This window comes from Bufo gargarizans, chromosome 2, assembly GCF_014858855.1.
Source record: "Bufo gargarizans isolate SCDJY-AF-19 chromosome 2, ASM1485885v1, whole genome shotgun sequence".
NCBI classification, from domain to species: domain Eukaryota; kingdom Metazoa; phylum Chordata; class Amphibia; order Anura; family Bufonidae; genus Bufo; species Bufo gargarizans.
The window spans coordinates 719608077-719624374 of record NC_058081.1 but is presented as its reverse complement, the minus strand read 5'-3'; the positions used below and the strand labels follow the sequence as shown (position 1 = coordinate 719624374).

Genomic DNA, 16298 nt, shown 5'->3' with positions numbered 1-16298 from the left:
TGTTAGTGTTCTATAATGGTCATTTTAGGTGAAAGACTCCCTTTAACGCATTTAGTTTAGATAACACGTCTCATAAACCATGTGTTTTAACTCTACTACATCCGTACAACAGATGTTCCACTACTTCCTCGTCAAGGAAGAACACAGAAACTACTTGAGGTTCTTCTGGTACCGTAACCACGACCCCAGTGAAGACATTGTAGAGTACCGAATAAGAGTGCACATCTTCGGAAACAGTCCTTCCACTGCAGTCGCTATCTACATTCAGCCTGAGAGGGTAAAGCAAAGTATGGGTCGGATGTCACGTCCTTTGTGGAAAAGGATTTTTATGTGGATGACTGCTTGAAATCCACACCCACGAACGAGACCGCAATTAGTCTCTTGAAAAGGGTCCAAGAAATGCTCGCTCTATCTAATTTAAGGTTGAACAAAATCGCCTCCAACAGCCGTGAGTTAATGGAGGCCTTCTCACCCCAAGACCATTCAAGTGATCTAAAAGCCTAAGCTCTGCTTGCCATGGAGGCAAAAGCCTAAAGCCTCAAGAGCCAGGAGATTAGTTCCTCGGCTGAAGCTATGTTAGACTACAGAGTGAAAGGCAGCATAAAGAAGAAGCCGTTATCCAGTCAGCCTGTCAGTACTGCAGTGAGAGAAACAAATATAGCAGGGTTGAGTTTGCCTGCCAGTTTAATGCTAAAGCCTGCTGGAACCAAGACAAAGCCTGTAAACTATTGGAAGAACTCGGCATTCCTACTAAACCTGGGACAGTATATAGAGGGCCCTAGAGGGAGGCCGCCCGTTGCACTGTCATTGTAAATGTTATAGTACATGCTATCCTATGCTTTATACGTCTACATGTTTTTTGTATTCTTGTAGTTTTACCACACATGTACAATCTCTCACTCCGCGCAGAGAGTACAACCTGTTGACCAATTAACAAGTTAGACTACAAAGAACAGGAAGAGTTTACTGTGTGAACGTGTATGAAGACAGAACAAGTGACGCAAGATAATCAGCTTGGAAAAATAAAACATTCAGGTTACTTGCAAAGTCCTGCAGAGCTAGACAGACATGTTTTGTTCTTTAAAACCGACCATCTTGTTCCATTCATCTCAGGATATGTCGAGCCAAGAGGAAAGATAGAGAGGGGCGCATCAGAATGTCAATTCACTTATGTGGAATCTAAAATAGTTTTTCATTTTTAAATGACAAGTACATAACACATAGAAATAGCCAGGAATAAATGACTCACAATTGCTGCCCACAGCGCAGTTGGTAGTATTGCCATAACATATCGTGCCCATCCTGATTTGTAGTTGCTGTAGGCGCAAGCTGCCCAAGAAGTTACATTTAGGTGCACATTCATATGTCCTGGCCAAAATAATAGCCATCTTATTACCTGCAAATAAACATAACAAAGTTTTGAGTTAAAAGCGGTTCTCTCTTCACTGGACCTTCTTGTTATTGGTTATTTGACAAAAAACAACAACAACTGATCACACGATACCCCCTGCTGGGACCTCCAGCAATCAGCTCTGTGGGCATTAAATTTTCCAGCAGCGCCTCCGCAGGGGAAATCAGGTATTACCCAGTGTCCATTCTAATTGGTGGAATGTCTGTTTAATAGAAGACAGGAGAGGTCGTCCAGAGTAAGAGATAATCTTAACCCCTTTTTGAAGAGCTGGCTGTGGACTAAAGATTCCGCAAATTGCAGCTGGGCCGGCGTACGTGTTTTGCGAATCCACAATTTGCAGATCCGCAAAACACTACAGTCGTGTAAATGTGGTCTAAGACAGCGTCAGAATGGCCCATCAGAGCACAGGAGAATCTGCCGACACTGTCACATGACTGCCTGCTGTCCATTCATGGCGCTGTGAGCGCAGCGCTGCTTGGATATTAAACCCGAGCCCCACAGCGGCACTGCCTGTGTGCATGTGCTGTTCGAGAGCAGACAGAGGGAGTGGAGGGTGTGTTCTGCTGCCCCACTGTGTTATCGCTGGTGTTACATAGGTCTGCAGGTGACATCTACTACATTATCTGTACTCAGAGAGTTATCACTGTGTTATCTGTGGTGTTACATAGGACTGCAGGTGACATCGCTACTACATTATCTGTACTCAGAGTTTTCACTGTATTATCTGTGGCATTACATAGGACTGCAGATGAAATCTCCTACATTATCTGTACTCAGAGAGTTATCACTGTGTTATCTGTGGTGTTACATAGGACTGCAGGTGACATCTCCTACATTATCTGTACTCAGAGAGTTATCACTGTGTGATCTGTGGTGTTACATAGGACTGCAGGTGACATCTCTTACATTATCTGTACTCAGAGAGCTATCACTGTGTTATCTGCGGTGTTACATAGGACTGCAGGTGACATCTACTGCATTATCTGTACTCAGAGAGTTATCACTGTGTTGTCTTCCAAACCGTAAGTGACACGTCCGGATCGGAAGTAATGTGGACCAACTTCCGCGTGGATGCACATGGGGGACCCGATTACCATTACCTCTAACTATATATATATATATATATATATATATGTCATTTTATGTATTTTATATGGTCCTGAGGAAGGGGACCTCTATGGTAATCCCCGAAACACGTGGAGCTTATTTCCTCATTAACTACTTTCCTGTTATTGGAGTCCTCTGATCCATCTTGCAGATCGGACGGGTGGTTGATATTCTACAGGCGACCTCGGCGAGGGAGCTGAGGGATGCAAGTGTCGTGAGTTTATCTTGCACCCCCTCCCTGGTGAAGTATTCCATGCGGTATACTGTAATTTTAACTCCAAGTTCTCTGGCTGGTTAACAGATAAACGAGTCTACCACTTTTATAAGCATCCCTAGCGTTTTTACCACTTAGTAACTTTTTGTGTGGCACTTGGTGTATATTGGCGCCTCACGCCTTTCTTTCTTTGCATTTTATCACAGTCTCACACTGATTAATGAAGTCTGTTTAATTCTCTTTAGTAGGTTGCTGCCTCGTCTTCCACCACTCCGCTCATCTATCTTACACAACAAGGACTTACTACCAGTGAACATCACCTTCTTTTGTCTCATTGGTGTCCCTCCCACCCCTTTCCTTTACTCCCAATATCTTTCCTCCGCCTGACTCATACCCTTTTTGCTTTTATGAAATTCTCCTAACTCAGAGGGGGCAGGGACAGCCTTCCACCTACTGAGTAGGGGAAAACACTTAGCTAGCTAACTCATGGACAGCTGTTGAAATCACAAGCATAACCTAGAAAATGCAGTAAACTCTTAGGCCTCATGCACAGGACCGCCGTGGCCGTATTGCGGCCTTCAAACAGCGGGTCCGCAATATGCGGGCACCGGCCGCGTGCTCACCGCATCACATATACGGACCCATTCACTTGAATGTGTCCACAATCTGGAAGGTGCGGTGTGGAATGGAGGCACAGAACCCCACGGCCACAGAAGCAATACGGAGTGCTTCCGTGGGGTCTCTCTCTGTGCCTCCACACCGCCAAAAAAATAGAACTTGTTTTTTTGTAATGCGGATGGATCACAAGCCTATTCAAGTCCCCAATGGAAAGAACAGCCAAGCATCGGCCGTGTGCATGAGGCCTTAACCCCTTAAAGACCGGGCCTATTTCCATTTTTAAGTTTTGGATTTTTCCTTCCCACGTTACAATAGCCATAACTTTTATATTTTTCTGTTCACATAGTTATATGATGGCTTATTTGTTGTGAGACAAGATGCATATTTTAATGCCACCATTTAATTTACCAAGTCTTGTATTAGAAAACAGGAAAAAAAATTATCTGTGTGGCAAAAAAATAAATAAAAAAATAAAATTAAATTAAATTCCTGCAAGTTTCTTGGGGTTTTGACATCACATCGTTCACAATGTACTGAAAATGACCTGACGTCCTTATTCTGTGACTAAATACCAATGCGGCAATACTAAACTTGAATATATACCGTATATATATATATATATATATATATATATTTTACTACTTTTTAAAAAAATTTAAAGCTTTGGAAAAATATACATTTTCTTTGCATTGCTTACGATTTTCTGACAACCATAACTTATTTATTTCAGTCTACTGAGCTGTGTAAGGGCTTGTTTTTTGTGTAACAAACTGTCGTTTTTATTGGTACCATTTTTGTAGTATGTAAGACTTTTTGATCACCTTTATTACATTTTTTGGGGAGACAAGATGACAATAAAAATGGCAAATCGTGTGTTTTTCATTTTTTTTCATTATGGCGTTCATTATGGCGTGTGTTTTATATATTTTATAGGTAAAATTGCGAAATAGGGGGATTTAAACTTTTAATATATTGTGTTTTTTTTTAAAAATTAAAACTTTTAACTTATTTTTTTTATAAATATTAGCCCCCTTAGGGGCTAGAACCTGGGATCTTTTGATCCCCTCCTCTATTCACCCTAATAGATCTCTATTAGGATTTTTACAGTCCCCATTCTGAGCCGTGCCTCGTGCATAGCTCAGTATGGAGAAAGCTATGGCAGGCCTGGAACATTTCAGCAGTGTCCAGGCTGCCATGGCAACCGATTGTAGCACTGCAATTTCACTGCTGGGGCTCCGATCGGAAGGAAGAGGGAGACACAACGCTCTGCCGTCACTCACAAGTCCACCGATTAGCGTTGATCGTGGCACCTGAGGGGTTAAATAAAAGGGAAGGGGCGGGTGTCGGCTTATTGATGCAGACAGCAACCGCAGTGTATGGAGTGGGCCCGCTGCAGAGGCCCGCTCCATACACACGTAGGCACATAACTCCATATATATACGGCGCTATTGGTTAAGGTGGCCAGTAGAAACCCTTCTAGCAGTGATCCAATTAATTATTATCCCTTCTAGAAGTGATCCAATTAATAATGAACCCTTCTAGCAGTGATCCCCTGAGTCACTGTAGTGAGACAGTAGCATAGTTGACAAGGTTATAAAACAACATACACTGAATATAAACGCAACACTTTCGGTTTTGCTCCCATTTTGCATGAGCTGAACTCAAAAATCTGAAACATCTTCTACAGACACAAAAGACCCATTACTCTCAAATATTGTTCACAAATCTGTCGAAATCTGTGTTAGAGAGCGCTTCTCCTTTGCCGAGATAATCCATCCAACCTCACAGGTGTGGTATATCAAGGTGCTGATTAGACAGCATGAATATTGCACAGGTGTGTCTTAGACTGCACACAATGAAAGGCCATTCTGAAATGTGCAGTTTGATCAGACAGCACAATGCCACAGATGTCGCACCGTTTGAGGGAGCGTGCAAATGGCATGCTGACTGCAGGAATGTCTACCAGAGCTATTGCCTGTGAAATGAATGTTCATTTCTCTACCATAAGCCGTCTCCAGTGACTTGAGTGGGAAAATGCTCACATTCAATGGCATCAGGCACATTGGAGAGGCGTTCTGTTCACGGATGAGTCCTGGTTATCACTGTTCAGGGCAGATGGCAGACAGCGTGTGTGGCGTCGTGTGGGTGAGTGGTTTACTGACGTCAATGTTGTGGATCGAGTGGCCCACGATGGAGGTGGGGTTATGGTATGGGCAGGTGTATGTTATGGCAAACGAACACAGGTGCATTTTATTGATTGCATTTTAAATGCACAGAGATACTGTGACGAGATCCTGAGGCCCATTGTTGTGCCGTTCATCCACGACCATCACCTCATGTTGCAGCAGGATAATGCACGGCCCCATATTGCAAGGATCTGTACACAATTCCTGGAAGCTGAAAACATCCCAGTTCTTGCATGGCCAGCATACTCACCGGACATGTCACCCATTGAGCATTTTTGGGATGCTCTGGATAAGCATATACGACAGCGTGTTCCTGGCAATATTCTGCAACTTCGCACAGCTATTGAAGAGGAGTGGACCAACATTCCACAGGCCACAATCAACAACCTGATTAACTCTATGCGACGGAGATGTGTTGCACTGCGTGAGGCAAATAGTGGCCACAGCAGATACTGACTGGTTTTTAGCCCCCCACTCCCACCCTAGTAAGGCAAAACTGTGCACATTTCAGAGTGGCCTTTATTGTGGGCAGTCTAAGGCACACCTGTGCAATATTCATGCTGTCTAATCAGCACCTTGATATGCCACACCTGTGAGGTGGGATGGATTATCTTGGTAAAGGAGAAGTGCTCAATAACACAGATTTAGACAGATTTGTGATCAATATTTGAGAGTAATGGGTAGAGGTGGGACGACGAATCAGTCGAATCCACAAAACCCTCGAATCTAACAAGATTCAAGGGATTTGTGGACTCGAATCCCGACCTATTTTGTAGAATTCGAATCAGACGAATCCCGACAGTGGGGATCGGTACAGTCCCTGTATTCTAATGCACCAGCCCCGCTCACTGTTGTATAATTTTATTCTTATCTAGCCTGTAGGCATTATTAGTAATAATCATTTGTAATCCAGCTGTATTACTTACAGCAAAATTCTGTAGCAGGGAGGAGGGAGGCGCGTCACTCACTATGTCACGCGCCCGCACTGCCTGGTTCATTCATAAAGTGGGCGGCGCAGGTGCATGACGTAGTGAGTGACACGTCGCCCACCCGTCCTCCCCGCCTGCCTCCTGCCTGCCTCCTTCCTGCTACGGAACTTAGCTGTAAGTAATACAACTGGATTACAAATGATTATTATTAACAATGCCTACAGGTTAGATAAGATTAACATTATACAACAGTGAGCAGGGCCAGTGCATTAAAATACAGGGACTGCACCGATCCCCGCTGTCATTACTAATCCAGATGCCGTCCCCCAGCCCCTGTATTGGGGGTCATTCACACTGCAGGGACACTGTTATGGGGGGATCTGTGGATGGCACATAGCATAAGATGCATATGTGTCATCCACAGATTCCCCCATCACAGTACCATCCAGAGATCCCCATAACACTGCCATCCAGAGATCCCCCATAACAGTGCCATCCAGAGATCCCCATAACAGTGCCATCCACAGATCCCCCATAACAGTGCCATCAACAGATCACCCATAACAGTGCCATCCACAGATACCCCCATAACAGTGCCATCCACAGATCCCCCCATAACAGTGCCATACACTGATCCCCCCCATTACAGTGCCATCCACAGATTCCCCCCATAAGTGTTTGGATCACTTTGTTTCTTACACCGTTCACACAATTCTTATGTACAGGATTCATAGGATTCGAGATTCAAAAGATTCGATAGATTCGAGAACATTTTCGGATTAACCAAAAAATTGGATTCGTCCCACCTCTAGTAATGGGTCTTTTGTGTATGTAGAAGATGTTTCAGATCTTTGAGTTCAGCTCATGCAAAATGGGAGCAAAACCGAAAGTGTTGCATTTATATTTTTGTTCAGTGTAGATTTGTCTCCTTTCTTACCTTCCATCTTTATGTGGACATGTGTCCTTATTTACCAAGATGAGTGGTGCCAGATAACAAGGTATAAAAAAAGTAAAACTTTTATGCTACTTGCAGAAGCCTTACAGAGTCACACAAATTATTTATTTAACCCCTTAAGGACTATTTCACCTTACGGACTTGGCCATTTTTTGCAAATCTGACCAGTGTCACTTTAAGTGCTGATAACTTTGAAACTGACTTATCCAGGCCATTCTGAGATTCTTTTTTCATCACATATTGTACTTCATGACACTGGTAAAATGGAGTAAAAAAAATTCTTTTTAATTTATAAAAAATACCAAATTTACCAAAAATTTGTAAAAAAAATAGCAAATTTCCAAGTTTCAATTTCTTTACTTCTATAATACATAGTAATACCTACAAAAATAGTTATTACTTTACATTCCCCATATGTCTACTTCATGCTTGGATCAATTTGGGAATGATATTTTATTTTTGGGGGATGTTACAAGGATTAAAGGTTTAGAAGAAAATCTTAAAATTTTTCTGAAATTTTCAAAAAACTACTTTTTAGGGACCAGTTCAGGTCTGAAGTCATTTTGTGAGGCTTACATAATAGAAACCACCCAAAAATGACCCCATTCTAGAAACTACACCCCTCAAGGTATTCAAAACTGATTTTACAAATGTCTTAACCCTTTAGGTGTTCCACAAGATTTAATGGAAAATAGAAATACAATTTCAAAATTTCACTTTTTTGGCAGATTTTCCCTTTTAATATTTTTTTTCCAGTTACAAAGCAAGGGTTAGCAGCCAAACAAAACTCATTATTTATGGCCCTGATTCTGTAGTTTACAGAAACACCCCATATGTAGTCGTAAACTGCTGTACGGGCACACGGCAGGGCGCATAAGAAAAGGAATGACATACGGTTTTTGGAAGGCAGATTTTGCTAGACTGTTTTTTTTGACACCATGTCCCATTTGAAGCCCCCCTGATGCACCCCTAGAGTAGAAACTCCAAAAAAGTGACCCCATTTTAGAAACTACGGGATAGGGTGGAAGTTTTGTTGGTACTAGTTTAGGGTACGTATGATTTTTGGTTGCTCTATATTACACTTTTTGTGAGGCAAGATAACAAGAAATAGCTTTTTTGGCACCGTTTTTTTTTTTTTTGTTATTTACAACATTCATCTGACAGGTTAGATCATGTGGTATTTTTATAGAGCAGGGTATTACGGACGCGGCCATACCTAATATGTATACAATTTTTTTATTTATGTAAGTTTTACACAATGATTTCATTTTTGAAACACAAGCAAATCATGTTTTAGTGTCTCCATAGTCTGAGAGCCATAGTGTTTTCAGTTTTTGGGCGATTATATTAGGTAGGGCCTCATTTTTTGTGGGATGAGATGACGGTTTGATTGGCACTAATTTAGGGTGCATATGACTTTTTGATCGCTTGCTATTACACTTTTTGTGACGTAAGATGACAAAAAATAGCTTTTTTTACACCGTTAGGTCATGTGATATTTTTATAGAGCCGGTCGATACGGAGGCGGCGATACCTAATATGTATACTTTTTTTTTATTTATGTAAGTTTTACACAATGATTTCATTTTTGAAACAAAAAAAATCATGTTTTAGTGTTTCCATAGTCTAAGAGCCATAGTTTTTTCAGTTTTTGGGCGATTGTCTTGGGTAGGGTATGATTTTTGCGGGATGAGATGACGGTTTGATTGGTACTATTTTGGCGTACATGCAACTTTTTTGATCACTTTTATTACCTTTTTTGGGAAGTAAGGTCGGCAAAATATCAATTTCCTCATAGTTTTCATTTTGTTTTATTTTTATGGCGTTCACCATGCAGGGAAAGTAACATGACCGTTTTATACATCAGGTCGTTACGGACGCGGCGATACCTAATATGTGTAGTGTATTATTTTTTTTTTTATCTTTATTCAGTGATAAATGTGTTTTTTTATCTTTACTTTTTTCACCTTTTTTTTACATCTTTTTTGACCCAGATCCACTTGGTTCTTGAAGATTCCGGTCTGTATAATACAGTACAGTACACTATATAGTCTATTGTACTGTATTTTACTTACACTTTGTCTGAACAGATCTCTGCCTTTAGCACAGATCTATTCAGCACCATGGACAGCAGGATGTCTGAGAAGGCGCCCTGTTGCCATGGGAACCTTCCCCCTCTGCCACAACTGAGCAGACGGGGAAGGGGAAGTAGGGGGGATCCCTCCCTCTGTGACTCCCTCCATTCTGTCTGGGGGCTGCAAAGGCACAGCAGCCCCTCGATGGAAGAGGGAGGGAGCTCCATACGGACCGCGGTATGGAAAGAGTTAAACGGCTGACATCACAGCACAGATGTCAGCCGTTTATACCAGAGTGTCAGCAATGTGCTGACACTCTGGTATACCCACTGGACACCAATGAATATTCAAGAGGAGGCGGGCGGGGGATCGCGATCCCGCCTGCCGCACCGCCCGCCTCCCGCACCGCCCGCACCGCCTGCAACTTCCCCCCCCCTGCACCACCCGCTAGCATAAAATCATTCAAGGGTGCAGGGGGTGAAAAAATCTTTATTTTGGGCATTTTAAAGTTTCTGATCCCTGCTGTCAGGGACCGCAGGGATAAGAAACTGCAGAAAGCGATGCAAACCGCAGGTCTGAATTGACCTGCGGTTTGCTGCGATCGCCGATACGGGGGGTCAAATGACCCCCCCGGCGTTGTGACAGGATGCCCGCTGAATGATTTCAGCGGGCATCCTGTTCCGATTAACCCCCGCAGCACTGCAATCGCATTTTAAACTCATGACGTACCGATACGTCATGGGTCCTTAAGGCCTCAGGAAAACATGCCGTACCAGTAATTCATGCGTCCCTAAGGGGTTAAAACCGGTCATCTTGCTCTGTTCATCTCACAATATGTCAAGTCAACAGGAAAGGTAAGGAAGGGCGCAGTATGTGGAATCTAAGGCCCTTTTCCCACGAGCGTGATGGATTTGGTCCAGATGCGTTCAGCGAAACTTGCACCATTTTGCAGACAAGTTCAGTCAGTTTTCTCTGTGATTGTGTTCAGTTTTTTCCGCGCAGGTGTGATACGTTTTGATGCGTTTTTCATGCACGTGATAAAAAACTGAAGTATCACAAACATCATCGCCTAGCAACCATCAGTGAAAAACACATTGCATCCGCACTTGCGTTTTTCACTGAAGCCCCATTCACTTCTATGGGGCCATGGCTGCGTAAAAAACTCAGGATAGAACAGCATGTAGAACATGCTGCATTTTTCACGCAAGTGATGCGTAAAAAAAAAAACGCTCATATACACAGACCCATTGGAATGAATGGGTCAGGATTCAGTCGGGTGCTATGCGTTCACGTCACACATTGCACCCGCACAGAAAACTCGCCCGTGTGAAAGGGGCTGTGCTAGTAAACCTGGAGCCCTAGAGTCAAGGAACTATTTTCTTTTCCAAACTACAAGTATATGTATAAAAAGACAGAAATAGATGACTTACATGCAGGACTAGAAATATTGCACTCTTTCGAGTTACATTGTGATGTGAATATCCTGGCTTCTTCTTGCTGCGCGCTCCTGCTGTCCAAGGGGCTACATTCAGATGTCCATGCAAGTGACTTGCCCAAAAATGCAGCATTCATTCCACCTACAAAGAAACATAACATTTTTTTTTTTTCTTTCCAAAATTATAAAAGGAATTCTTTAACAGGTTTTCCACTTTGGAACTGTTGGTTAGAAGGACTCTTTGACAAGAGGCTGATCACAAAGTGCCCCACTGCTGGGCGCTCCAGTGATCAGCTGTAACCTCTGGGGAAACCTAAGAGCACAAGTTCAACTTCCCTGCAGCACCTCCACAGGAGGTATTAGCCAATCTCCATTCACAAAAATGCACTGTATGATGTATAGTCTTATGTACACGCTGTTTTACCCTTCGGGCCTCGATCCGCTTAGCTGACTAATTCAACAGGGAGGAAAAAAAGAAGGCATGACACTTTGCCATGGGCCACAAAGGCCTAGAGAATAAGGCACCTATTCCAGAGACCAATTTCCTAGCACTTATCAAATGGAGAGTCAAGAAAAAGGGGAGGAAGGTAGGGGATGTGCAAGGAGCCCCTGGGGAGAAAGTTGTAAAGTTGTAAAAGATGTGGTGTTGCAGTGTCCTGCCTCAGACTGTTGCTCCCAGGGGTTCAATGCAGTGAGAAAGATGATGGAGAAAGGAACCAGGCACAGAGGGTTAAACAAAGAACTTTTAGCAATACACTCAGAAACTTGTTAGCTGATGCGGTCTCTCTCTGGATTCCTTTCCCTAGGACTTTACTATAGTATCTGTGACTGTGGGTGTCCACTATAAGATAATAATAATAATAATAATAATAAAATTATGGAGGTTATTAAAGGGTTTCTGTCATAAAAAAATGGGTATTAAGCTGGCTGGCATTAGCGATGTGCTAATGTCAGCTGAACATAACTATATTAGTGACATCTCCCTGTGTGCCACCGTTATTGAGTACTTGAGTCTCTCTGTTAATGACAGGTGCAATACAGGTGCTGTGTTGGTGGTGGTAGTAGCAGCACCTGTATTGGTAGTGGTGATAGTATGTGCAATGGTAGCAACAGTGGCACTCTGAGCAAACACAAAGTCAGAAGGTGGAAGGGGGAACAAGGATCCCATCATAAATATGATAAAAGTAACGAGGAGGGTGAGGACTATAATGACTATTGTGTGTTGGAAATGGATCAGGGTGCTCTGAGCAATAAAGTTGGAGATGGATCGGGTGCTCTGACAATAGTTTGGCTAAAAAGTCCTAAAATCCGTATGTGTAATAGGAAAAAATGCAAGTTGTTTCTATAGTGGTTATTTTTTTTGTGAGAAAAAAACTGCAGATCAGATGCCTGTGTGCAGGGGACCTTACAATGTATCACCGCAGGTTTAGTTGAAAGAAGAAGATTGGACCAAATTTAAACGGCGCTGATGCAGAATAAAGACTCCGTGTTGAGATGTTACCATATAGGTAATCTTTTATTTAAAAGTCTACGCGTTTCAGGGGCGGACTTCATCAGGACAATAAAACTTATTGGGAGTTTTATTGTCCTGATGAAGGGGGCAGTCCGCCCCTGAAACGCGTAGACTTTTGAATAAAAGATTACCTATATGGTAACATCTCAACACGGAGTCTTTATTCTGCATCAGCGCCGTTTAAATTTGGTCCGATCTTCTTCTTTCAACTAAACCTGCTTTATCTCTTTGACCGTGAGCGATGGGAAAAAGGGCATAGACCAAGGCAGCAGATGCAGATCCATCCCCCGTAGACCGGACGGGAATAAATTCCAGCAAGGCGAAACATAGGTGTTGTGACTCTTCACAACACCACATGGTAAGCATAATCAGTGTAATTCTGTATTATTGTCTGTAAGGTTCTACACAAGAGGCGCTGCCTCTTTCTGTTTTTTTCTTTTATATAAATGTATCACCGCAGGCAGAGATATAATTAGACCTGACTAAACACTAATAGCAATTTTTTTAATTTCTCCCCCTTTCCGAATAGTGTTGAGGTGCATATATTTCACAAATATTTTGTAGAATATTCGTCGAATATTCGCAAATTCGAATATTCGTTAGGAGTAGTGTTGATTGCAAATTTTCATGATGCAAATTTTTACAATGAGAATAAACGAAATCATGAAAACTCAGATCCGATGGTATATTCTAACCCCCAGGCGTTCCCATGGTGACGTGGACGCTTGTCGGGGAGGAGTATGCCAAAAGGAAACAACTGTACAGATTAAAAAAAAAGACAAATGTTCTAGAAAACTAATATATTTGTTTTTTTTGAATATTCCTAATATTCAAAAACAAGAATATATAGCAATATAGCGAATATTAACAAAATAAAATAAAAAGATAAAAATAATATAGAGCAATTTAGTTAATATAGTGCTTTAATCTTCTGGAGTTCAGATTGGAAAAAAAATTACAACTATTAAAAAAAAATATTATAGCACTGTATTAGCTAAATTGTTCTACATTTGTTTTTTCTGAATATTCGCTATATTGCTATATATTCTTGTTCTAGAATATTACGAATATTCGAAAAACAAATATACAGCACTATATAGAATATATTAGTTTTTTAGACTATTCGTATTTTTTGTCCACCTGAAGTCATGTTTCCTCACTGCTTAAGTTACTTAAGCAGGGAGGAATCATGACTTCAGATGGAAATATCAATATCCTTCTGGAGATATGGTCTCCAGTACTGCGCACAATTCTCCAAATGAGGTCTCACTAGTGCTCTGTAGAGCGGCATGAGCACCTCCCTCTTTCTACTGGTAATTAGAGTTGAGCGAACACCTGGATGTTCGGGTTCGAGAAGTTCGGCCGAACTTCCCGGAACTGTTCGGGTTCGGGATCCGAACCCGATCCGAACTTCGTCCCTAACCCGAACCCCATTGAAGTCAATGGGGACCCGAACTTTTCGGCACTAAAAAGGCTGTAAAACAGCCCAGGAAAGGGCTAGAGGGCTGCAAAAGGCAGCAACATGTAGGTAAATCCCCTGCAAACAAATCTGGATAGGGAAATGAATTAAAATAAAAATTAAATAAATAAAAATTAACCAAAATCAATTGGAGAGAGGTCCCATAGCAGAGAATCTGGCTTCACGTCACCCACCACTGGAACAGTCCATTCTCAGATATTTAGGCCCCGGCACCCAGGCAGAGGAGAGAGGTCCCGTAAAAGACAATCTGACTTCATTTCAGCAGAGAATCAGTCTTCATGTCATAGCAGAGAATCAGGCTTCACGTCAGCCACCAATGCAACAGTCCATTGTCAGATATTTAGGCCCAGCACCCAGGCAGAGGAGAGAGGTCCCGTAACAGAGAATATGGCTTCATGTCAGCAGGGAATCAGTCTTCATGTCATAGCAGAGAATCAGGCTTCACGTCACCCACCACTGCAACAGTCCATTTTCATAAATTTAGGCCCAGCACCCAGGCAGAGGAGAGAGGTCCCGTAACAGACAATCTGGCTTCATGTCAGCAGAGAATCAGTCTTCATATCATAGCAGAGAATCAGGCTTCACGTCAGCCACCAATGCAACAGTCCATTGTCAGATATTTAGGCCCAGCACCCAGGCAGAGGAGAGAGGTCCCGTAACAGACAATATGGCTTCATGTCAGCAGAGAATCAGTCTTCATATCATAGCAGAGAATCAGGCTTCACGTCAGCCACCAATGCAACAGTCCATTTTCATAAATTTAGGCCCAGCACCCAGGCAGAGGAGTGAGGTCCCGTAACAGACAATTTGGCTTCATGTCAGCAGAGATTCAGTCTTCATGTCATAGCAGAGAATCAGGCTTCACGTCACCCACCACTGTAACAGTCAATTTTCATAAATTTAGGCCCAGCACCCAGGCAGAGGAGAGAGGTCCCGTAACAGACAATCTGGCTTCTTGTCAGCAGAGAATCAGTCTTCATGTCATAGCAGAGAATCAGGCTTCACGTCAGCCACCAATGCAACAGTCCTTTGTCAGATATTTCGGCTCAGCACCCAGGCAGAGGAGAGAGGTCCCATAACAGACATTCTGGCTTCATGGCAGCAGAGTATCAGTCTTTATATCATAGCAGAGAATCAGGCTTCACGTCAGCCACCAATGCAACAGTTCATTTTCATAAATTTAGGCCCAGCACCCAGGCAGAGGAGAGAGGTCCCGTAACAGACAATCTGGCTTCATGTCAGCAGAGAATCAGTCTTCATGTCATAGCAGAGAATCAGGCTTCACGTCACCCACCACTGTAACAGTCCATTTTCATAAATTTAGGCCCAGCACCCAGGCAGAGGAGAGAGGTCCCGTAACAGACAATCTGGCTTCATGTCAGCAGAGAATCAGTCTTCATGTCATAGCAGAGAATCAGGCTTCACGTCACCCACCACTGTAACAGTCCATTTTCATAAATTTAGGCCCAGCACCCAGGCAGAGGAGAGAGGTCCCGTAACAGACAATCTGGCTTCATGTCAGCAGAGAATCAGTCTTCATGTCATAGCAGAGAATCAGGCTTCACGTCACCCACCACTGCAACAGTCCATTTTCATAAATTTAGGCCCAGCACCCAGGCAGAGGAGAGAGGTCCCGTAACAGACAATCTGGCTTCATGTCAGCAGAGAATCAGTCTTTATATCATAGCAGAGAATCAGGCTTCACGTCAGCCACCAATGCAACAGTCCATTGTCAGATATTTAGGCCCAGCACCCAGGCAGAGGAGAGAGGTCCCGTAACAGACAATCTGGCTTCATGTCAGCAGAGAATCAGTCTTCATGTCATAGCAGAGAATCAGGCTTTACGTCACCCACCACTGCAACAGTCCATTTTCATAAATTTAGGCCCAGCACCCAGGCAGAGGAGAGAGGTCCCGTAAAAGACAATCTGGCTTCATGTCAGCAGAGAATCAGTCTTCATATCATAGCAGAGAATCAGGCTTCACGTCAGCCACCAATGCAACAGTCCATTTTCATAAATTTAGGCCCAGCACCCAGGCAGAGGAGAGAGGTCCCGTAACAGAGGATCTGGCTTCATGTCAGCAGAGAATTAGTCTGCATGTCATAGCAGAAAATCAGGCTTCACGTCAGCCACCACTGCAACAGTCCATTGTCAGATATTTAGGCCCAGCACCCAGGCAGAGGAGAGAGGTCCCGTAACAGAGGATCTAGCTTCATGTCAGCAGAGAATTAGTCTGCATGTCATAGCAGAGAATCAGGCTTCACGTAACCCAACATTGGAACAGTCCATTGGCGTATATTTAGGCCCCGGCACCCAGACAGAGGAGAGGTTCATTCAACTTTGGGTAGCCTCGCAATATAATGGTAAAATGAAA

General features: G+C 43.0%; 1 protein-coding gene across 1 annotated transcript in view; it reads right to left on the bottom strand.

Moving 5' to 3' along the window:
* Nucleotides 1–16298, bottom strand: part of LOC122929135 — an 82667-nt gene that overhangs the window by 15388 nt on the left and 50981 nt on the right. The window contains exons 3-4 of the mRNA XM_044282629.1: nucleotides 10926–11072; nucleotides 1250–1396 (exon numbers count right to left, since the gene is read on the bottom strand). Coding sequence (XP_044138564.1) covers nucleotides 1250–1396; nucleotides 10926–11072 — 294 coding nt within the window. The remainder of the gene's footprint in view (nucleotides 1–1249; nucleotides 1397–10925; nucleotides 11073–16298) is intronic.